The sequence below is a fragment of the Canis lupus genome, chromosome 5 (genome assembly GCF_011100685.1).
Source record: "Canis lupus familiaris isolate Mischka breed German Shepherd chromosome 5, alternate assembly UU_Cfam_GSD_1.0, whole genome shotgun sequence".
In the NCBI taxonomy this organism is placed as follows: domain Eukaryota; kingdom Metazoa; phylum Chordata; class Mammalia; order Carnivora; family Canidae; genus Canis; species Canis lupus.
Genome location: NC_049226.1, coordinates 40,251,263 through 40,275,837, shown reverse-complemented (window position 1 = coordinate 40,275,837; position 24,575 = coordinate 40,251,263). Strand labels below are relative to the sequence as shown.

At 43.5% G+C, this 24,575-nt stretch overlaps 1 protein-coding gene across 6 annotated transcripts in view; it reads left to right on the top strand.

The window, feature by feature from the left end:
• Positions 1-24,575, top strand: part of SPECC1 (sperm antigen with calponin homology and coiled-coil domains 1) — a 228,084-nt gene that overhangs the window by 107,542 nt on the left and 95,967 nt on the right. For 5 of the 6 annotated variants that reach the window (XM_038537023.1, XM_038537024.1, XM_038537022.1 and 2 more), the window contains 2 exons: positions 9,433-11,012; positions 23,259-23,466. In XM_038537023.1, the coding sequence (XP_038392951.1) occupies positions 9,433-11,012; positions 23,259-23,466 (1,788 nt within the window). The remainder of the gene's footprint in view (positions 1-9,432; positions 11,013-23,258; positions 23,467-24,575) is intronic. The other variant, XM_038537027.1, reaches the window with a different exon arrangement.

Sequence of the window (24,575 nt, the reverse complement as noted above, 5' to 3'; positions counted from 1 at the left end):
TCTGCATAGCTTTGTAGCACAATTCTTTTTAGCACTGAAGAATATTCCATTGCCTGGATGTATCTCAGTTTATCCTTTCACCTCCTAAAGGACATCTTGGTGGCTTCCATGTTCTGGCAATTATGAATAAAGCTGCTCTAAACAGCTTTGTGCTGGTTTGTATGTAGACATAATTTTTCAATTCATTTGGGTAAACACCAAGGCGTGTGATTGCTGAATCATGGCAAGAGTATGTTTAGTTTTGTAAGGAACTGCCAAACTGTCTTCCCAAGTGGCTGTACCATTTTGTATTCCCACCAGCAATGAATGAGAGTTCATATTGCTCCACAGCCTTGTCAGCATGAGGTGTTGTCAGCGTTTTGGATTTTAGCCATTCTCATCGGTGTGTACTGGTTTTTACATTGTTGTTTTAATTTACAGTTCCCTAATGACCTGTGGTGTGGAACATCTTTTCATATGCTTCTTTCTCATCTGTGTATTTTCTTTTGTGAGGTGTCCGTTCAGGTATTTTGCCCATTTTTAATCAAGTCGTTCATTTTCTTATTCTTAAGTTCTTTGTATATTTTGGATAACACCCCTTTTTATGATATGTATTTTGCAAGTATTTTCTCCCAGTCTGTGACTTGTCTTCGCTTTTTCCTGACATACTGACATAGCTTTTTTTTAGTTTTTCAAATTTAGACATTTTGTTGACTCCTGTTCTGATAGATGAGGATTTAAGTCATAATTTCACCTCCTTCTAGAGTCTTTTTTTTTTTTTTAAGATTTTTATTTATTTATTCATGAGAGACAGAGAGAGAGGCAGAGATACAGGCAGAGGGAAAAGCAAGCTCCATGCAGGGAGCCTGATGCGGGACTCGATCCCGGGACTCCAGGATCATGCTCTGGGCCAAAGGCAGGCACTAAACTGCTGTGCCACTCAAGGATCCCTCCTTCTAGAGTCTTAAGATATCACTTTTTAAAGTTCATTTCTTGGTTATATCTTTTATTTCAGTAACATTTTCCTTCTTTATTTCTTCTTTTGCCAATTGTATATAGTATCTTTGACTCTCCATTTTAAGATGGGTTGAATATTATTGTCACTACTGTTTCTGCCAGATCTTTCCACATCTTCTACCTCCCAGTTCCTTTCATTTGTACATTTACCTTTTTTTAAGCGTTTTAATTTTTTTTTAAGTAATCTGTATACCCAACATGGGTCTCATACTCACGATCCTGGGGGCAAGAGTCACATGCTCTATCAACTGAGCCCACCAGACACCCCTCTTCTTTAACCTTTTTTTGCTAGCTAGGATAATATTCCAATGTTCTATAAAATAGTCTTGCACACTTTGCCTACAAGTCAATTGAAAGAGTTGCAATGTAATTTTGACTATATATGTATATATCGTTTTTCCCTGCAGAGCAAAGTCGTGTTGTGATTTTGTGTCCTTTCTTATGCAACTTCTTCTTTTTTATGAAGCTTTTGGTTTTTTCAGTTTTTGTTATATCCTCATTTTTTTCATACTCTGCATCCAATCAGATGTTCTTTCAAAGAAATGTCCCTCAGAGGCACTTTATTCTCTTGGCCCAGTTTGGATTTGTTCTTCAGACTTGCTCCGTGGGTATCCTCTTGAGATTTCCCTTGACTGGTTTCCTTTGTTAGAACCACTGCTCTCCCAGGATCATTCATCCTCTTTCTCTTTGGTTTACTCCTTTGTTTTCCCGGAGCACATTCTCAAATAACTTACTTAGAAAGGGTGTTAACAGTTTAATTTTTTTTCCTGAGTCTTCATATGTTTTAAAATGTATTTTCTACCTCTCTGATTGGTTTATAGTTAGGTTGGGTATGGAATTTTAGGTTGAAATTCACTTTTCCTCAGAATTTTGAAGACGTTTGCTTCATTGCCTCCAAGAATTCAGTATTGCTATTATGAATGTTGATGGCCAGTCTCATGCTCACACCCCTTCCCCAAACTTGAAGGCATTTTAGTGTTCTGAAAATTTATAAAAGGTGTATTGTATCTTCATGTGGGTCTTTTTTCATTCATTTTGCCTGACATGGGTTCTGGAGACTCATGTTTTTCAGCTTTGGGGTATTCTCTCACATTAGTTCTTTGGGAATTTCCTTCACTCTGTTTCCACTGGTCTATATTTCTGGATCTTCTTTTTTGTTGTTGTTGTTTTAATATTTTATTTATTTATTTAGGGGTGCCTGGGTGACTTAGTCATTTGAGTGTCTGCCTTCAGCTTAAGCATGATCTCAGGGTCTCGGGATTGAGTCATTGGACTCCCTAATCAGTGGGGAGCCTGCTGCTCCTTTTCCCACTTCCCCCTGTTTGTGCTGTCTGCCAAATAAATGAATAAAATCTTTAAATTAAAAAAAAATTATCTTTTTTTTTTTTTTTTTTTTTTTTTTAGAGGGAGCGTATGTGTGTATGCAAGCTGGTGATGGGGAGGAGCAGAGGGAGAATCTAAAGCAGACTCTGCGCTGAGCACGGAACAGGACTCAGGGCTTGATCTCACAACCCTGAGATCATGACCCAAGCCAAAATCAAGAGTCAGACAAGACACTTAACCAACTGAGCCACCCAGGGGCCCCATTTCTGGATCTTCTGTAAATCAATTGTTTGATCTTCTGGATTGGTCCTAAGTATTTATCTTTTCTCTTTCCATCTTGTTTTCATTTTTTTTTCCTACATATTGGAAGAGTTCCTTGATTTTGCATTCCATCCCTCCTACTGAATCTTTTAATTTTAAATATATATATATATATATATTTAAAATTTTTGAGAGCTTTTTCTTGTGCTTTTTTCTTTCTTCCAAGCATCCTGGCTTTGTTTAATGGGTGTATATCACCTTAACTCTCAAGTTATCAGTGAGGCCTTCCTTGAGCCCTCTATAAATGAACCTTCTTCCTCATTAGCCACCTCCTTGCCAGGACTCTCTGCACTCCAGGCCTTTTGCATATTCTGGTCATTCTTTCTTAGCCTTGCCTTTATGCCTTTAATCTAGTTTGGGATACTTTTATTATAATTCAGTTATGCTTATCGAGTAAGTAGTCTGATATTCAGATCTGTTGCTCAGATGAAAGGTCCAAATGGGAGAGTTAATTAGAAAATGATAAGTATGTAGGTGGTATTTTAAGATCATGAGATGGAGTAGAATCACCAGGAAAATAATTTGTTAGAAGAAAAAAGGCCCAAGATCTAAGTGTGAGGCTTCTGACAAGGAGAAGCAGAGAGAGAAGGAGGAGCCAGCAAAGGTGAGAGAGGACAGTTGCTGAGCGAAGAGAAAGCATGCTTCAGAAAGGAAGGAATTATGTCAGCTCTGCTAAGAGGATCAAAGATGTCCATTGTGTTGCCCACATAGAGGTCATCAATGACCTCAGCAGGCATGGTTTTGGTTGAGTAATGGCAGTGGGTAGAGAAGTGAATGACAGGGGGAGAAGAGAAGACAACCAATAAACAAGAGATAAATTAGGTATTAGCTGGAGGATGACGTAGGCTCCAGATTTCTTTTTAAATCTACACCCGAGGGATCCCTAGGTGGCGCAGCGGTTTGGCGCCTGCCTTTGGCCCAGGGTGCGATCCTGGAGACCCGGGATCGAGTCCCACATCGGGCTCCCGGTGCATGGAGCCTGCTTCTCCCTCTGCCTGTGTCTCTGCCTCTCTCTCTCTCTCTCTCTGTGACTATCATAAATAAATAAATAAATAAAATTTAAATAAATAAATAAATCTACACCCGATGTGGGGGTCAAACTCACAACCCCAAGATCAAGCGTCACATGCTCTATGGACTGGGACAGTTAGGTGCCCCCCCCCTTTTTTTTTTGTTGAAGAGAGTTAAGCATGTTTAAATGCCCATCAGAAGGATCCAGTGGAAAGGAAATACTGTCCAACAAGTCATAGGTATTACTGGGGACATTGAGTGGGTTAAATTGGCATGTTGGAAGGAGAAAACCCCAAAAATGAGAAGACTGGATATGTTGATTCAGATGCTATTATGCCTGACCCTGAAAGCCCAGAGAAGAAGTTTGACCTTAATGCAGCAGACGGGAATACTTACAGGTTCTCTAACAGAACAGTGAGCAAAATGTTTAAGGGATATTGGTCCATTATGTCTCCAAGCTGGGAGAGACTAGAATCAGGAAGACCTGTGAGCACAGTTCAGAAATTTAGACAGCACAGTCTTAAGACCTTGGACTGGATCCATACCAAAGGAAAACAGAGGAAAAATATAGAAACATTCCCAGAAACAGCAGGTTTTAGTGCTCTTTTGGTAACCAACCAGTTACCACTGGTTGAGAAAAGGGGGGAGGATGTTTTAATTTTTATTTATTTATGATAGTCACACAGAGAGAGAGAGAGAGGCAGAGACATAGGCAGAGGGAGAAGCAGGCTCCATGCACCGGGAGCCCGACGTGGGATTCGATCCCGGGCCTCCAGGATCACGCCCCGGGCCGAAGGCAGGCGCTAAACCGCTGCGCCACCCAGGGATCCCGGGGAGGATGTTTTAAATATGTTTTTGAGGTTCCTCAACTGGGGGAATCTGAAACATGATTAATGCTTCCTCCAAACATGGATAAGGAGAATAAAGGGAAGAAGGACCATGTGAGGTTGAGAGGGATGGAGATTGAGGGGAGAAATTAAATTTGGCAATAAATATGGTATTGGAACTTTTCAAGAAAAAATTTGTGAACAATGATAGTAAAAAATATCCTAGTGGTTTAGATTCATAGAGACCGAAGGAGTAAGTTCTCTTGTGTTTCGGGGGTGAGACAGCAGACATGGTGGACTTTCATTTCCATCTCTCCCACCAAACAGGTCCTCAGTGAACTCCTGTAGGAGAAAATGAAAATCAGTCATTTCAGAATGTCACCATTTCCTTCTTCAGTGCATGGTAGGGAGAAGACCTAGCAAAGAACATCCTATGTGTATCATGTTCTCAGAGTGAGACAAGGAAATTCAAAAGGGATTGAGAGGGGTGCCTGGGTGGCTCGGTGGTTGAGTGTGTCTGCCTTTAGCCCAGGTTGTGATCCCAGGGTCCTGGGATGGAGTCCCACATTAGACTCCCCAAAGGGAGCCTATTTCTCCTTCTGCCTATGTCTCTGCTTCTTTCTCTGTGACTCTCATGAATAAATAAATAAATCTTAAAATAAAAAGGGACTGAGAATATTTTATTTTCAGCTCATGAGAATTGCTGCTTAAGACAGTCATCTGATCTAGGTTTAAATGGTCGTGCTATCATTTTAAACATGCTTTTTATTTTCCAAAAAGATTTATTTTTCCTACCCCCTTACTTCTTTGTATATTGTTATGATGGATTTCTCCTTCTGCCTTCTGTTTTTTTTTTTTAATTTATTACATAAAGGTAACACTGTGAAAGAAACAGGAAAATTACAGTTCAACTAGCTTAATACTCAACTGTTGTCAGTATTCCTTATACCTTACTAGCATGTGTATCTATGAATACAGAGTTTGATGGGCCTGGGATCGAGCACAATAGAATATCTCATTTGGCATTTTAAAATGTAACATATCAAACATGGTTTTTTTTTGAAATCATATTAGTCTTACCAATTGTGATTTGGAGCTTGCTTTTTTAAAAAAAAATATTTTATTTATTTATTCATGAGAGACACACACAGAGAGAGAGAGAGAGGCAGAGACACAGGCAGAGGAAGAAGCAGGCTCCATGCAGGGAGCCTGATGCAGGGAGCCTGATGCAGGACTAGATCCCGGGACTCCAGGATCACGCCCTGGGCCAAAGGCAGGCTCTAAACTGCTGAGCCACCCAGGGATCTGCCCCCCCCCCCCTTTTTTTTTTAAGATTTCATCTATCCATTCATGAGAGACACAGAGAGAGAGACAGAGACATAGGCAGAGGAGAAGCAGGCTTCCTGTGGGGAGCCTGATTCAGGACTCGATCCCATGACCCTGGGATGACAACCTGAGCCAAAAGTAGACACTTAACCACTGAGCCACCCAGGTGCTTTTATTTTAACTTCATGCAGTTAGATAGCCAGCCTTGGTAGGAATAAGTGATGGTCTGTTGTGAAGATGGGGAAAAGACCGAAGAAATAAGAGTGCCAGCCGAGCTGTTCCTGTTCCATCGGCCCAGGCTTCTTGCTATCTCTGCGTCACCCTTGCCATGGTATATGTGTCAGGGGGTGTGCCCTGTTTTAGGGTTCCAGGATGTGTGGTTCAGCAGTGAGGATTCTTAATTTACAGTACTTGAGGTGGATTCTGAGGAGTGGAACCTTCTAACTGTCACACTATGAGCGATAGGACTGCCAGCACTGCACTCCTGCCCACCCTGCCCGTGACAAGGGGTACTTGGGCTACAGACCCACACGGTTGAGGGGTGAGCAGCCACACACCAACCTTAGTTTGGTCTGACAGCGAATGTTAGCTACCCTGTAAACAAAGCCTCTGGTAATTACGGTTTTGGAAATGATGCATACAAGAGATGGAAAGAACCTTTTAAATAAAAAGAACTTATGAAAACAATAATAGTAGCGACTTTAGAATGGATGTAGTAACAAATACAGCTGGATTGTGTATTTCATAATACGCAGCTGGATGAATTTCACAAATGTATTTTGACATGAAAAAAAATTCCTAGTAGTTTAGGTAAGGTGCAAGTCGTAACGTCTACGTGGAGAATAGAAGTAAGATTTGGCAGCAGAAGGGAGGAGTTCACCTTCGGCTAGAAATGATGACAGAGTCGATCTGCTCATCTTTTTGAGCTTTGCCCATCCTCGGAACCAGCGAATAGTTGAAAAGGTACCTGAGTTTCAGTGGCTGTAAAATGGCCAGCAGCTCTGTGATAATCAGTGTTGGACTCTCCCGCCCGCCTGCTCTGACAGTGGTTACAGCAAAACTTGAGTTGCTCTTCCGTTTTCATGAGGGCCCTCGCCAGGATTACTTCACTCTAGAGAACCAGTGTTACTAAAACATTTTATTGCTTAGCGACTGCAATCTTCATTTTACAAGGATAATTTAAAAAATCTTTTCTTCACTGAGGGTTTTCTTCATTAAGCAGGATGCAAGCCAGGTACCTAAAAGTACTAAGTGTGTATCATAGTACTTTAAGCTTTTCAATAACTTAGTTTGAAAAGTCACTTCAAAAACCATAGTTTTTCTGTATATTAGTATGCTAGCTTAACCCTTTTTTATTTTTATTTTTTTAAATTTTATTTATTTATTCATGAGAGACACAGAGAGAGAGGCAGAGACACAGGCAGAGGGAGAAACAGGCTCCATGCAGGGAGCCTGACGTGGGACTCGATCCCGGGTCTCCAGGACTACACCCTGGGCTGAAGGCAGTGCTAAGTGAGCCACTCAGGCTGCCCCACCCTGTTTTTATTTTAAAAAAGATTTTATTTATTTGAGAGAGAGAGAGCATGATCAGGTGGAGGAGCAGAGGGAGGGAGAGGGAGACTGCCTGCTTAGTGCAGAACCCAATAGAGGCTTGATCCCAGGACCCTGAGATAGTGACCTGAGCCAAAATCAAGTCAGCCACCCAACCAACCGAGCCACCTGGGTGCCCCCCCCAGCTTAGCCTTTATTGTGTCAAAGTTTTAAAAATTGTTAGACACAGCAGTGAATGCCATGGGCCTTCACATCATCACCTCTGATTTCAGGATGTTCAGAACTGCAGGTGCTCCTTAGTAGTGGTCTTGGCAGCAGGCTTAGGGCTACCATGCCTATTGGGCTTTGCTTCTGTCCTAGTCGACTGGGGCTGCTGCCACTCATTGGAGACATTCCCCCAACATTTCCTACCTTATGAAGGCCTAGAGATTGGTGTCTCTTTCTAGGGCCCTTTGTTACTGGGACTCTCAACCCAATGTGCAGAGTTAGATAAGTTATAGCATTCAGCCTTGATTCATCAAATGGTCTTCGGGTTTGTAAAATAGGTCCAAAACTTTCATTTATACTTTAACCTCTGAGGTGGGTTTCATTTCCAGAGCATATAGGAGATTGATGTCTGGGTTTTCACCCCCAAAAGTTTTTATAATCTTGTAGTATAGACAAAGATAGGAAACGGTTCCTTACCTTACATTTCCTATTATAAATACTCTAAATTCTGTATCATTTTCATATTATGTAAATCCCTTTAACATTTAAAACTGTACCATAGATACATATAATATGTCCTTATTCCGTTTGTTCTTGTTTCTCTGAATACAAATAAGCACACCATTTCTACTCTTGATAAAAGCAGTAGGTCATTGGATTAGATTAGTCTTAACTCAGTATCATTTGTGTGATGTGACTTTTTAATCAAATTCGTGCTCATCCACAAGATGTTGATGAATTCTTTTTAAATGTTTAAGAAATTCAGAATGAACTTGCATTTTGTCAGAAGGCTCTTGTTTAGTTGTCAAATGCATAAAGCTGCAGGTTGCAGAAAACCCAATTCAAGATGACTTGTAGGAAGGGTATTTATTGGTCTGTATAATTGGAAGGCCAGCTCTAGGCCAAACTCTCCAGGGTTGACTGATTGGCCAATTCCACAGCGCTACCAAGAATTTGGTTTCTTTCTTTCTATACTCTGCATTCTCACCTTCCTCTTGTGAGGACAAGAGGTTGCAGCCATTTCCAGATTTCTATGATCCCTTATGTGTGTTGGGCTGGCTGAGAGACAGGCACCCAAAATGGTGGACGTCTCAAATTGGGTCAAAATGGCTGATCTTCCCGCCAAAGCAGTCATGACCACCACGTCATCTCTAGTAAATCGAAGCCTAGACGGGAAACTGAAACTTTCCAGCCAGGACTTTCCAGCCAGGGACCACCTCCCCATCATCTGTACTATCCCCACCCCCCAGCCAATCACCTAGGGACACAGTGTTCCCTTGCCTAATTTGGCAAGGGACCCACCCAGATCCAGACCCGGAACCAATAAGGCTTAAAAACCCCCACACTCCCCAACCCCGTTCCGACTTCCCTGACTCGGGCCACCTCTCCGAGTAATGGAACCTCGCCCGGGAGCGCTCCCCATTAAAGCATTCTCAAACCTACTGCCTGGCTCTGCTGTTTTTGTTTTTGTTTTTTTAATTTCTCCGTCATTCATTTTGGAAAAAAACCTAACAATATGTGATAATCTTCTAGAGTCTTACTCAGAAAACCTCTTCTGCTGTTCTGTTGACTTCACTTGAGGGGTGTGCCCATGCCTTGAATCAGCAACTATGGCTGGGATGCGATTATGAGGAGGAGCTCGGGCTTGGTGTCAGCTTCCTCCAAAGTAAAGGGCTGTGGGAGGAGGCACAGAAACTGATCAGACCCAAGTAGTTATCTAGAGCAGGGCCTGGTTAGGTGGGGGGCATGAATAAAGGGCAAGAACCACCTTCTTCACTATCCCAGGTGAGGGGAACCCAGGGAAGTCACCTGGGTTTCATTTATAAAAGTACTTGTATTGTTTCATCGGTTTCACTCCTTCCGTCCTTAGGGGCTGTGACAACCACCAAACGGACAGGCATTCCTGCTCCTCGAGAACTGTCAGTAACTGTCTCAAGGGAGAGAACTGTGCCACGTGGTCCCTCCAACCCCAGGAAGTCGGTGTCCAGTCCAACTTCTTCTAGCACACCCACCCCTACTAAGCACCTGAGGACCGTTTCCACAAGACCCAAGCAAGAGAATGAAGTTGGGGAAAAGGCCGTGCTGGAGTCCCAAGTTCGGGAACTTTTGGCAGAAGCCAAAGCGAAAGATAGTGAAATTAACAAGCTTCGAAGTGAACTGAAGAAATGCAAGGAGAGGAGGACTCCAAGCACTGAAGGAGCTGACATGTCAGACTCAAATCTAGATGGAACGTCTATCTTGCCAAGTGACTCAGAACCTTTGGTAAGAGCTCTTGAGGAGAAAAACAAGAATTTTCAGAAAGAGCTTGCAGATCTAGAGGAGGAAAACCGGGCCTTGAGGGAGAAACTGACTTATCTGGAGCATTCCCCAAATTCAGATGGAGGCACAAGCCCCACTGGTGAGAGCAGCTGCCCAACATCCATGACTCAGGAATCCAGCTTTGGAAGTCCACCTGGAAATCAGTTGTCAGGCGAAGTCGATGAGTACAGGAGCAACATACACGAACACGCGTTAAGACCGTCGGGTTCTTCCAGCAGCGATGTTACCAAAGCTTCTTTGTCCCCAGATGCCTCTGATTTTGAGCACATCACAGCTGACACCCCCTCCCGACCTCTGTCTTCCACCAGCAACCCCTTTAAGAGCTCCAAGTGTTCCACCACTGGCAGTTCCCCCAACAACGCGAGCGAACTATCCCTGGCTTCCCTCACAGAGAAGATACAAAAGATGGAGGAGAACCACCACAGCACAGCAGAGGAGCTGCAGGCCACTTTGCAAGAACTATCAGACCAGCAACAAATGGTGCAGGAACTGACAGCCGAAAATGAGAAACTGGTAGATGAGAAGACTCTTTTAGAAACTTCCTTTCATCAGCATCGAGAGAGGGCCGAGCAGCTCAGTCAGGAGAACGAGAAGCTCCTGAATCTTTTGCAAGAGCGAGTCAAGAATGAAGAACCCGATATCCAAGAAGGGAAAATCCTTGAACTGGAGCAGAAATGTGCGGAAATTCTTGATCAGGGCCGCTTCGAAAGAGAGAAGCTGCTCAACATCCAGCAGCAGCTGACCTGTAGCTTACGGAAAGTGGAGGAAGAAAACCAAGGAGCTTTAGAAATGATCAAACACCTGAAGGAAGAAAACGAAAAACTGAATGGGTTTCTGGAACTGGAACGGCGAAATAACGGCTCAATGGCCAAAACTCTGGAAGAGTGTAAAGCTACGTTGGAGGGGCTGCGGATTGAAAACGGGTCGTTGAAGGCTCATTTGGAGAATGAGAAGCAGAAAGCTATGGAGACCAGTCCCATGGCGCAAACGGCAGAAGGTCGTGAAGTTCAAGAAATGTTAAGAGTCGCTCGAGCTGAGAAAGATCAGCTGGAACACTCTTGTGCTGAGCTCAAGCAAGAATTAGTAAAGGCGCATGCTGAAATTAAACATGTTTCGAGCCTCCTGGCCAAGGTAAGGAGATACCTCTGTACCAGTGTTTGCTCATCCTTCGTAGTATTGCCCTCCTTGACCTTGAGATTCACAGAGCACAGAGATTCTCTTTGCTCAATTTCATGCATGAATCCAGCATTCCAGCTTGAAGATCTGCTCCATTCCAGGCAGACTGGGGACACAAAAACAAAATACCCCAATCTCTGACTACAGGCAGTACACAGTGTAGTGGGGATGTGGTGAATCAAATGCGTGAGTACGATGCAGGGATAAAGAATATCACAGAGGACAGCTCAGGGTCCAGTGCCAAGGAGGAACACCTAGAAAAATACAGGAGAAAGGAAGATAGTGTAGGAGGGCTTCTTGAAAGAGGTGACAAATAAGCTGAGTCTTACTGGCTCAGAATGAGTTATCCAGGTCTATCAGTTTGCATGCTTTGGGCTGCTAGTAACAGAGAATTAAAATCATCCCTAATTTCCCTACCAACTAATAATATAGTCACTATTTTGGTGTTTTCTTTCAGATTTGTGTGTGTGTGTGTGTGTGTGTGTTCCACAAGTTAAAGAAATTTTTTTAGGGGTGCCTGGTTGGGAGTCTGACTCTTGATTTCAGCTCAGGTCATGGTCTCAGGGTCGTGGGACAGAGCCCTGTATCCAGCTCCCCACTCAGTAGGGAGTCTGTTGGGGATTCTCTCTACCTTTTCTTCTGCCCCTCCTCCCCACCTTGTGCCTTGTGTGCTCTCCCTCCCTCCCTCCCTCTCTCTCTCTCTCAAATAAATAAATGAATCTTTAAAAAACTTTTTAGATTCATCTTGTACATACTCTTTTAATTTAATATTTTTGAGCATATTCTCATCATTATTCTTTGAAACATGATTTTAAGGCCAGCCATTATTCTATTATATAAATATTTCATATGTACTCTACTGGTCACTTGTTTGTTGAACATTTATGTTCTTTTCCAGTCATTCGATATTGTAAATACTTTTTTATATATATATATATATCTCTCTGATTATTTTCTTTTTTTTTTCTTTTTTTCTTTTTTTCTTTTTATTTTTTCTGATTATTTTCTTAGGAAAAATTCCTAAACATTGGCTTACCATGTCAGAGTATGACCATTTTAAAGACACTCAATACATTCATCCAATTTGTCCCCAAGAAATTTACTGGCTTGTTCCCACCAGCAGATTCAGGAGCTTGTCTGTTTCCCTGAACCCTTGCCAGTGCATGGTATTGAGCTGCTAGGTCATTCAAATCTGGTCTTCATTGCTTCTTTTTTCCTCCACTCTTCACTGGGAAAGATCTCCAACCCACAATCACATAGATGATCACTATTTTATTTTTTAAAAATAATCCTTTAATCAGTCTGGAATTTTGTTACATGTTGAGGATTGCTGGTAATTATATTCTGCTAGCTCACAGAGCAGTGCTGGAGAGGTATAGACAGGTGGCTTCCTACTTCCTGTTTCCTCCAAGTTCTGGGTCTGTGATGTTGGGCTCCCCTGGTGAGAGAGGTTGAAGCCCCTTCCCACCTTAGTGCAGGGTTGTCACTGTTGGTTTGTTTTTTTAAAAGATTTATTTATTTCTATATTTTTTGGGAGAGAGAGCGAGAGCAAGTGCAAGTGCAAGAGGAGGCGCAGAGGGAGAGGGAGATAATCTCAAACAGATTCCTTGCTGAGTACAGAGCCTGATGCAGGGCTCAGTCCTACAACCCTGAGATCATGACCTGAGCCAAAATTAAGAGTCAGATACTCAACCAACTGAGCTACCCAGGCGCCCTGGGCTTGTCACTGTTTTAAGAAACAAGTTGTACCATGAGCTCATAGGGGGATTTTTCTCTCCACTTCATCTGCCTTAAGATTAGTCTGTTGCAACTTGATTCTGGCATCTGGCTGTCTGATGACCTGAGTGGTAGGCAGTGTTAGGAGGGTTTTTTTGTTTTTGTTTTTTATCATTGTTGGAGTTCTGAATTTACAGCATTTTATTGAAAGTGTGGAAGCAGTCCCATAAAAGATACTAGCCAGGTGCCCATTTGAAATTTAAGTTAATTGTAGCTTTACATTAAGTTTTTCTTAAACATGCCATACATTTTTTTTTTATAGATTTTACTTATTTATTCATGAGAGATAGAGAGAGGCAGAGACACAGGCAGAGGGAGAAGCAGGCTCCATGTAGGGAACCCAATGTGGGACTTGATCCCAGGTCTCCAGGATCAAGCCCTGGGCTGAAGGCAGCGCTAAACCACTGAGCCACCCAGTTTGCCCTACATTAAGTTTTAATGTCTATGGAATCGGTTCCCCTCCATCACTCTGTTGCAAAAAGCTTCATCTCTCAGGTGACCACCTTGAAATCCTCCCTCAGGCCTTCATCTCTTTGTATTTTGGTTGACATCCCATTAAGTGTATGTATCACCAAGAAATAATTTAGTTATCTCAAGATAGTAGCTTAACTTTTTCTGATCAGGAAAAAAATATATTCATTACGAAAGGTTTAGAAAATACAGAAATATATAAAGAAGAAAATAATATTACCTTTAATCCCACCACTTGGAGAAAAAACACTGCTAGCATTTTGCTGTGTGTCTTTTCAGATGTTTTCCCAGTTTATGCATGTTTGCACATGTGTACAAACTTGTATCAACATAATTAAAATATTCAATCTTCTTATTCAGAGGGATAGAGCATGTCACTCCACATTCCTTGAATACAGAGACCCAGCTGGATTAGTTAATCAATTCTACTGTTAATCTATTTGATTAGTTTCTTTCTACTTTTGTCTTTATTAATCCTCTCGTTTTGCTTTTACACATTTCCTTGGTTTCTTCTTAGTTTTTTGAGTAAAATTCTGTATTTGTCATTTCTTGGTTGATAATGAAAGCATTTAAAGGTATGAATTTGCCTTTTGTTATAGCTTTAGCTACACGAAGACAATAAATTTTAGAGTTTTCTGGAACAAACTAAATCTAATTTGGAGAAAAAGGAAAAAAAAAGTTTGCATTCTCTGTGGAGTGGAAGATACAGCATATATGTTTTAAATCAAGCTGTTACTTATATTATTCATATATTCCATATTTTTATATGTCTTTCTGAGTAGAATGATCAGAAATTTGTCAGTAGGATGAAAGAGGCTCTAGCTGGTATTCTGAGGTAGGACTATGTGAAGCACCATGTCACATAAAGTTTCTTTTATATGTATCAAAGTCCTAGGTGTATGATTTTGTGTTGTTTTTTTTTTCTAAAGATATTATTTATTTATCTGAGAGACAGAACATGAGCTGTGGGGGAGGCACACAGGGAAAAGGAGAAGCAGATTCCCCGCTGAGTGGGGACCCCGATGTAAGCTTGATTCTAGGACCCCAGGATCATGACCCAAGCCAAAGGCAGATGCCTAACCAACAGAGCCACCCAGGTACCCCTAATTTTGTGCTGTCTTAGGTGTACAGGGGTACTGATCTGTAATTACAGTGGAGTCATAACCTGTACTAACCTTCCTGTCTTCTGTGTTATCTTCAAAAAGGTAAAACCCAGACTTTCTAGGCTGACTGGAAGCTAATTGTAGTAGTCCCAGGGCAGAGTATCAACTAATCCACCAGAAACAATGAATTCAAGTGATGAGATGTAAGGGACTCATGTGCAAAAGAAATAGGAGTACTTTCAGCCCGAAACTATAATGGAAAGGGTGTGAAGTGCAGATTGGTGGGTGGAAAGTTTGGGGCCTCCTGACTTAGCTAATGCTTAAATCTGTGACCTTGGGCAGGCCATCTCCTGTATAGCACTGAATAGAAGCATGGTGGTGGAGGGAGCTTGGCCTTGTTCCTGATTTAAAAGGAGTGCGTACGACATTTTATCAACGGTGCCTTGTAGGCACTTGTTGCATACGTTTTATTGAGTTATACACATATTTTGCTTGTTATTTTTTTTTTAAGTTTAGAGATAGAATTTTTCTACATCTCCTGGAGATCTTATTTATCTGTTATGATCTTAGAGTAGTTTTTATGTGATCGGGATGGTTTCTCTGCTTTAACTTGTTAACGAGGTAAGTTAAACAGCAAATTTTTCTAAAGTGGTCTAGTGTTAAATTGTCCTTACATTCTTGGAGTAAATTCTAATTCTTCAATTCTCAGTTGCCTCACTAGACATTTTTGCATAGAATTTTCACATTTAACTGCTTTAAGCAGATGTCAAGGTGAATGTCCTGTTAATCACCAAGCAGTTTTCTTGGTGATGAACAACATCTACCGTTGAGTATACCGTTCTGTATTCATCCACTCTTAATTCTTTGTGGAAGGTGAATAGTATGAGAAAAGAACAAAATCACCTATTTACAGAGAGGAAAAGCAATACCAAACCATCCTATGATCTGATAGATTTAGTAAGTCTATATAAGTTCCCAGTTTGGCTAAGTTACATAAGTGACTCAGATATCTTTACAAGAGCCTCTCAAAAGACTTGAAATGTACTTTGGGGGGAGGGGCCCGGAGTGGATCTGTTCCTCATACAGTAAATGGAAAATTGGTAGGACATTTGCAGTCATTGTGATTATTTTGGAGACTTTTTATTTCTCTAATTTCTTTGTCTTCTGCTAGTATCTCTATTTTTGTCAGCTTCTCTGATATCCAACATAAACATTTTCCTGGCAACTTACTGTATGATTATGAAGCATGCCTCCATACAACTTTGAGGAGGGGTCTCATTACTATGAGTCCTGAAGGCTCAGCCTCCTGTAAGCCACACACATGCCTGCCCTAGCTGGCAAGCAGAATGTCATTGCATAGGATTATTGTTTTTCTGGACTATAATGCAATCCAGGTTTATGTTTTCTTGATGTTCAGATTTTCCATTGTTTGAGATCTTAGTTTCAAGTTAGAATACTATAAGGCTTGAAACCTAGAAGTTTTAAAAGAAAATACTGATTTTTCCCCCAAAGTCAAAGCTTACAGGTGGTATTTCTTAGAGATTTAGTTGTTGTTGTTTTTTAAATTTTATTTATTTATTTGACAGAGAGTTGGGGAGAGGCAGAGAGCACAAACAGAGGGAATGGCAGAGGGAAAAGGAGAAGCAGGCAGGTAGCCTGCCTAATGTGGGGCTCAATCCCAGGACCCTGGGATCATGACCTGAGCCAAAGGCAGATGCTTAACCAACTGAGCCACCCAGGCGCCCTGAGATTTAGTTCTTTCTACAGAAACTCAGGTGTCTCTTCCAGAGGAGAAGGGAGATTATAAAGAAACACTTGCTCTCGGTAATTGGGGAAAACTAGAGGTACAGTAATCCCTGTGTGACCAGTATTGGTCAGCAGGCCAAACTAATTAGGGGAGGCACTGGCCACAAGTGGCAAAACCAGAACTTGAGAGGGATACGTGGGTGGCTCAGTGGTTGAGTGTCTGCCTCTGGCTCAGGGTGTGATCCTGGAGACCCAGGATCAAGTCCCATGTCGGGCTCCCTGCATGGAGCCTGCTTCTCCCTCTGCCTGTGTCTCTGCCTCTCTCTCTCTCTCTCTTTCATGAATAAATAAATAAAATCTTAAAAAAAAAAAAAAAAAGCAGAACTTGAGAGAAAGATGTGGCAACTAGATGATTCTGTAACCATGACAGCAGAATAGGACTCTGAAGAACTGAAGAGACCTTGAACCCTGGCTTACATAGCAGGTGGTCCGTGAGGATGCCCAGGTGATGCTTTGGACTTTAAGAAACAGAAACCCTTTGTGTCAGTGACCAAAGCCAACTGCCTAGTGCTCCTGTAATCAGAAGTCAGGAGGCACTTGGTAGCTATAGTCCAAGGGCTATGTGACGTATCAGGGCCATGTGCTGGCAGCTCGATGATTCTGTCGGCCTTCCTGCCGAGGGTACACAGCATCTTCAGCATTTGATCCCCACAGTCCTGATAGGCAGGAGGCTCAGCAACTTGCCAGATAGATATCTCAGTCCTATCTGGAGAACATTTTTCCCCAGGAGCCCCCTTAGCAGCTTTCCCTTTGTATTTGATCAGACCTGGGTCATACACACCCTCCCCCCGCTCCGCCCACTTTCCTTGAAATGACAAGATCACAGCCTAATTTTTTAACAAAACGGGGATTCTTAGAAAGAAAGGAAGAATGGCTGCTGGGTAGGTAAGAGCGCTGTTTGCCACAGCCCCTGAAAGGGGGCTGAGTATGGTCCACTTTTTCTAGTCCTGGCTGTTCTCTACCAAGTGTTCATGGTGGTCTCCTAAATGTATTGTAAAGCCTTCAGCAGTTTGCCCCAAACACCTCACCTGATGCATACCCAGCAGTGGCCTTCTGCTTTCACCGCCACCTGTCTCAGCCCTTCCCTTCTCTGCACAGGCCCTGCCTGGTTGATCCTTGCCTGTGTCAGGCGTTTGTTGTGGGGGGCTCCCTCCACCGAACGTGCTCTTGCACCCCTCCCACCCCCTGTCCACTCCCCTTCCTTGACTCTCCTGGCCCTGCCTTTTAAGCTTTAGGTCTCAACCACAGTGTTGCTTCTTCAGATGGGCCCTCAGCCCATGGGGTCATTGTCCCCATGTCAGATCAGCTAGGATCACTTGTATGAAAGCCCCCTCCCCATCCACCCCTGGTGTCTCAAAGGAGGTCAGAAGTATTGGTGAATCTGTTTGGTGTAGAGTCCAGGAGAACTTAGAGATCACTTCCCCTTTGTGCCTCATGCACGGAGTACTCAGGAGAGTTAGTTAAGGTTGAATTGTCTAGGCTGCAGACATGGACATTTCAGTGTCTTCAGCCTACACAGTTTCCTCATTTTCTCCAGTGCTTTTGGCTGACAGCAGTTGATCAGTTCTCTGGGTGGAGCAGCTGGAAAGAAGGAGTAAGAAACTTGCGTGGGGACGCCTGGGTGGCTCCATCAGTTAAGCGTCCAACTCTTGGTTTCGGCTCAGGTCCTGATCTAAAGCTCTGAGCTGGGGGTGGAACCTGCTTAAGATTCCTTCCCTCGCCCTCTGCCCCTCCCCCACCCCGCCCTACCCTTGCACATGCTCTCTCTCTCTAAAAAAAAAAAAAAAAAAAAAAAAAAGAAAAGAAGTTGTGTGACAGAGCCTGTTTTCCAGCTTTTCTGAGGAAGTCAAAAGGAGACACTTGCCCAGGCAGCTTGGGGAAAGGCTGCAGGCTCTGCAGCTAGAAGCCTTCGAGGTGGGGGGGAGGGGGCATTGCCCAGGAACTGTGCCTTGGGCCTCAGCCTTGTAGTGCAGAGCATGAAGCCTGCTGTCTGCACCAGGAGCTGAAGCTTAGGAAGTGTCCTCTGTAAAGCCAGAATGCCCTTTTGTCCTTTATTAGGCAGACATAGCAGTCATGTGTCCCAGGACACACAGCAGTCACATGTGGCTGTGACTGGCGGCTCCCTCCACTCCCCAGCCCTTACCCCCTTAGGGATCTGCTCTTGCAACCTTATGCATGGAGTGGGAGACGGGGGGTCAGGATGGGAGCTGAACCTGAGAGTCTGGCAGAAACAGCCTATGTTTGGGTAAGGTTGCTCTTGCAGTGGAACCAGACCCCCAGTATCTGTTGCCCTGCTCCCTGTGCCTCCATGTAACTTGGAGGAGGGGGTGCTCCTTCTTCCATGGACCCAGCATGGTCTCTCCCTTGCTGTATTTCCTGGGCTGGTCCCCCCACCCCCTTCCCTTGTGAGTGGCCCATTTCTCCTTTTAGACATGTTAATATCTTTCCCCAAGGTTAGGCCTGACCACAGCTCTTCCCTTAACTTGGCCTTAGGACTTGTCTCGGAAGCCCCAGCGTTTGCCTGTCCTGGGTGAACACCGGGAAGCCCCTCCATGAACACTCATCTGAAAAATCTAGAAAATTCCCAAAGTGAAATACAGACTTGTACCCTCTGCTTTCAGTGTTTTATAGCCATTCTTCTTTTTCCATAACAAAAGTGTAAACTAAATTAGCATGTTCTCTCCCTTGGCAGAGCAACATTGCCCAAAAAAAAAAAAAAAAAAAAAAAGTTTTGGCCAGCATGAATGAAACATGGCTCTCCACCAGCAGTACGTATTCAGAACAGGGCCAGGAATTAAGCAAAAGGAGTTTTGGAGGAACCAACTCAGGTGTAAAAACAAACACAACAAAAATAACACATTCTTACTCATGGTAAAGTTACTCAAGCAATCATTCCAAGTTTATTTACTTTAGTATTACATGCAGCCGACCCTTGAACAGCATGGGTCCTCATATATGTGGGGTTTTTTCCAGAATGTATAGTACTGTAAACGTATTTTCTCTTACTTACGATTTTTTAAAAGATTTTGTTTATTTATTCATGAGAGACACGGGGACAGAAGGTAGAGACACAGACAGAGGGAGAAGCAGGCTTCCTGTGGGGAACCTGATGCGGGACTGGATCCCCAGACCCTGGGATCATGCCCTGAGCCAAAGGCAGATGCCCAACCACTGAGCCACCCAGATGCCCCTCTTCCTTATGATTTTCTTTTCTTTCTTTTTTTTTTTTAAGATTTTATTTATTCATGAGAGACATAGAGAGAGAGAGGCAGAGACACAGGCAGAGGGAGAAGCAGGCTCCACGCAGGGAGCCTGATGTGGGACTCGATCCTGGGTCTCCAGGATCACACCCTGGGCTAAAGGCAGGCGCTAAACCGCTGAGCCACCCAGGGGTCCTTGACCCCAGAACTCTTAACTCCTCATCACTGAATTGTGCTGCTTTCTGGTTCCATGGCAATGAAGAAGAGATAGAGAAACATTTGGAGCAGACCTAAGGACTCTAACATGGATATATAGGGTCTTCAGGCCAAAGGCTTTTGGTTGGAAGAAAACAACCTTTCAAGTCTCAGGGAATTAGGAAAATTTTGCTTAATTTGAACACAGTAGAGAAATTCACAGTGAAAACCTGAGTCATCAAGACACGTCCTTTTGTTTGATTTACAACCTTAGTCTTGAAGGGAGCAGGAGGTAAGAGGGGGGTGGGTGTTGCAGTGGGGTGGAAATGGCAGGAATGTGGCAGGAAGAGAAGGGCAAATTCTCAGGCCAGAAAGGTTGGCCTGATCCTGGAAGAGACAGGAGTAGTTTCTAGTCGCTGGGGGTGCAGACCCTCGACGATAGGTTTTTCTTAATTTCAGCATCTGACAAGCCGTGTCTCTCTCAGGGCAGCCCTGCCTGTCTGTGCATCCCGGGTCTTGGAGGGCAGGAGAGCAGACCGAACCCTCTGGGGAGTTGCGAGTGGTCTCTGCTGCCATCTGCCTCTGGCCATTGTCACAGCTCAAGGACTGTCTCCAACCACCAACTATCCATCCCTCTCCGGGAAGGACTAGGGCTCCCCATGGCTCCCTGGGGAAATTCATCCAACTCTGTTGGTAATAAAATTCTGCACGCCCTGGTCCTAAAGAACGTTGATTATAGAAGACGAGAGAACGTCCTTGGAATGTATGAAAGTGATTTCTTTTTCGAACAGGAGACATTGGAAAGCACAGTGCTGGTTGTGTGATAGCTCAGTCCTTGAACCAGAGGAGCCAGACTCAGAAGAACTGGCCAGCGGGAAGGCCAGACATGGGGACGGCATCCTGTAGGGTCATGGGAGTACATGCTGCTGGCCCTTGCTACCTGATAAACGGGATTGTTCTTTTCCAGTGGCTTACCTTCTCCCTCTCTCCACTGGTTAAAAATGAATATAAAGAGACCTGCCTGTTACAACCCAGCCAGCTCCTGTAGAAAGAAGTTGTGAAGTTACTTAAGGGTTTTTGGTGGTGGTGGTGGTGGTGGTGGTGGCGATTTTAACCAAAGAGCCTTCTGGAATATATTGCTCAACTTGAGAGAATTATTCCCAAATCAGGCAGGAAGAATGAGATGTGTGATTTGAAACTGTAGACTGACTTACAGCTTCGCTTGCCCCAACAGACCACAGCACATCTTACAGCAGCTCCTCCCACCACTTTGCTTACTGCTGGGTGCTTGTGATGATGACCAGCCTACTTGTAGGACATAAAGGTGGGTCCAGGCCCATGAGAGGCCAGAAGCCTCAGTTGCACGTGGAGGACCCCCACCTCACCCTCCCACTTAGGCTGAGGATGCTCAACCCTTTGCTTCCCTGGCTACACCATCCCAGTTTCACTCCTGACCCACAGGAGTCCCACACAAGTAACATGCGTGTTTCTAGATGCCAGGTGAGTGGCCCTGAGCTTGAGGGTTCCCTACATGGAGCCTGTCACTTCTACTGCTCTGCTGAAGCAGTGGTTGGACGTCAACCCTCTTATACTTAAAACACAGGGCCTCTTTTCTCCCCTAAAAGTCACCTAGTGTTTATTATATCGCTATCGTCAGGTAAAAGACTTTTGGTCTGGTTCATGTGTTGTAGTCTTCTTGGACCTGTGTTACAGTATCATCTAATGTTGCATACCCCAAGATATAAGGCAGTTACCCCAAGACATAAAGGCAGTTATGAGAGAAATGACAACTTCTGTTGAGCGCTTACCACATGCCAGGCACTGTGATACACGCTGTATGTGCATCATTTCGTGTAATTGTTCAGATGAGGAAACCGAGACAGAGAGATTAAAGCACCACAGGGCTTAGGTGGGCAGAATTGGGATTTAAACTCTGGCAGTCTGGCTCCAGGTTAGCCACCCAGAGGTGACACAGCAGCTACAATGACACATTTTCCAGTGCAGTTCGGAGCCACACAGCTTTATAATTGAAATGCAGGTTTCACAGAACAGTGCTCACGTTAAGGTACGTAGCGTGCTCTGGTTCTTTCCCATGCTGGTTCTCTCATTCACCTCCTTTCTCCTTTCCTTCCTTGTTTATTTATTCCTTGTCACAGTGTTCCAATTGAAAAACAGTGCAGTCCTGCTGTCCAGTGTCTGTTCATGCATTCACCAGATGTTCACTAGGTGTTCCCCATGTGTCTGATGCTGTGTACACACCAGGGCATACACTGGTGAAGAGAGCCAACAGGGTCTCCGCCCGCCTAGAGCTTACAGACTTTACACGTGAGATGCAATGGTAAAAACAAATTATTGTTTACGAAGATGCCCCCCAAGTCTAGGAAGTAACCTCCTATATACTAGGCTTACATTAATTGGTAAATATGTAGTTACTTGGCAACATTAATTAAAGGACTATAAAAAAGGGGCATAGTTCATTCTAAAATAGTATGTTCTGACAGCAGAATACCATGAAAAACGTAAAGTAATGGCAGAGCATTGTGGCTATCAATGTGGATACATCTCAAAAACGTGGTTAAAAATAAGTTTTACAAAGGCATAATTAGTACAGGACAGGACAAAAGCATATTACCATATAATACAATGAGCTGTAACACAGTACACTGCAAAAGCATGTTATAGTATAATGTGGTTTGTATAAAAATCTTAAAACGGGGCACCTGGCTGGCTCTGTCCACGGAGCATGTGGCACTTGATCTTGGGTTGGTGAGTTCTGTCCCCACATTGGGTACAGAGATTACATAAAAATAAAATCTTAAAAAAGTTCTTTTAAAAACAGAACAATATTAACATAGGCACATTTATATGTAGTAAAAGTGAAAAACCAAGCAACAACCATGCACCACTTTTAGGATAATGCAGATTACTCTCTACGGTGGGAGAGAAGGTTAGGATTTTACTAAATCTTGTTAAAGGAAAAATATTTAGCAAATGTGGCAAAATATAATTAACTGTTAAGTCTGTTTAGGCACCTGGTTACTTTGTCCCTCTGGGTGCTTTTCTGTAGTATTTAAAATATTCACTGATTAAGAATTGAAAAGGTGAAACGAGTGCCTGCCTGCCCTGCCCTGGTGCCAGTGTTTCTGCCTGTGCCTTCAGCTGGTGTTCTCCATCATGTTAAGTTAATACTGTATTTCTTTAAAGAAACACTGTAACTGCGAGTACTTTATGGGCTGAAGAGTTTGGGAGTTTGCAGAGGATCGCTTGGGTCTTGGAGGCATTGTTCCTGGATCACCAGCAGAGGACGCTGCTCCATAGCACATGTGAGGAGGGCAGCCTCCCGCCAGCCACAGGGCCAGCTCTTTTGGTGTAGTACCAGAGCCCCCTAGGGAAGCACTGTCCTACTCAGCTGCAGGACAGAAGGGCACTTAGCTACCCATGGATGTGGGAAGGGACACCGAAGCCGCCCATTTGGCCATTTGCAGACATCACGTTTCTCTATATATGTATAGCCTTGCTAAGAATACAGAAATGATACCAGGTACAGCACATGCCGAGAGCTTCCTCTGCTGTTGCATGGATGAGCCTGACACTGATGTGTGAGGAACTTTTCCCTGTGAAGCTGACCAGGAATCTTCCTTTCATTCCAGGTAGAAAAGGATTATTCTTACTTGAAGGACCTATGTGATCATCAAGCAGAACAGCTGAGCAGAACCAGCCTGAAACTGCAAGAGAAAGCATCCGAGAGTGACGCGGAGATTAAAGACATGAAGGAAACCATATTCGAATTAGAAGATCAAGTGGAACAGCACCGAGCTGTCAAGTTACATAATAACCAGCTCATCAGTGAGCTGGAAAGTAAGTGAACTAGAGCCCTGGTCAGACGTGGATCAGGAGTGAGCAGGATGTGGACTGAATGCCTGGGAGGGTCTGTGGGAATATTGTGGAAAATCTTCCCTCCATGTGGTCTGCAGTCTCATAGGACAAAGGGGCAGTCAAGAAAGGCAGGATAATTAAGCTCTGTAACTGGAAAACAGGGCAGTAGTGAAGGAAAGGATGCTGAATGTGAGTCAGCAGTACCGGCTGATTGTAAAAAAGAGTGAACACATCTTGGAGTGTTCGGTATACTGTGTGTGAGCCACACCGCTGCTCCTGCTCAGCGGGTGTTGGCAGAGCATTGTCTCTTGCATCTGATGGATAGGAAGGTGGGTGACAGATGGTTGGATGGATTTGAACAACGTGTGCCCTTAGGTGCAGAGAGAAAACAGTTCTAGCATGTGCCCTATTGAAGCCAGGATATCAAGTAACTTATAGATGTCAGCCACTTTATTACTGAAGAGGCTCCAATATATGGCTTCTTTAGGAACTCATTGTTTGCTGTGAATAGGGAAAGACATTAAAAGGGATTAGCTAAACATTGCCTGCTTTGTTCAAATAAGCTTTATCAAATTATCACATCTAATGTGTTTTGCTTTTGTCACAAAAGAATTAGTGCACAGAGCTTTTAGTGACACTAACCATTGCTAAAAAGTACAGTCCATCCTTGTTATTTGTGGAATCCATATCTGGGAACACCTGCTTACCAGAATTTATTTGTAGCCCCAAAATTAATATGCATGGCACTTTTCATGTTGATTGCAGATGTACACAGAGTGAACAGTGAAAAATTTTAGTCTCCTGAAATGGATTTCCAGCTCAGGGTGAACAAGGTGACCCTCTGCCTTCTTGTTTTAGCTCTTATGCTGCAAACAAATATCTTTTTCGCGGTTCTTTAGTGCCATGTTTTTTTGCATTTTTGTACTTTTTTGTTGGTGATTTCACTGTTTAGAGTGGCCCCCAAATGTAGTCCTGAAATGCTGTCTGGGGTCCCTATGGCTGGAATGCTGTGATGTACCTTTTGGGGAAAATAATGTGTGTTAGATAAGCTTTGTTCAAGCATAAGTTTTAGTGTTGTTGTCCGTGAGCTC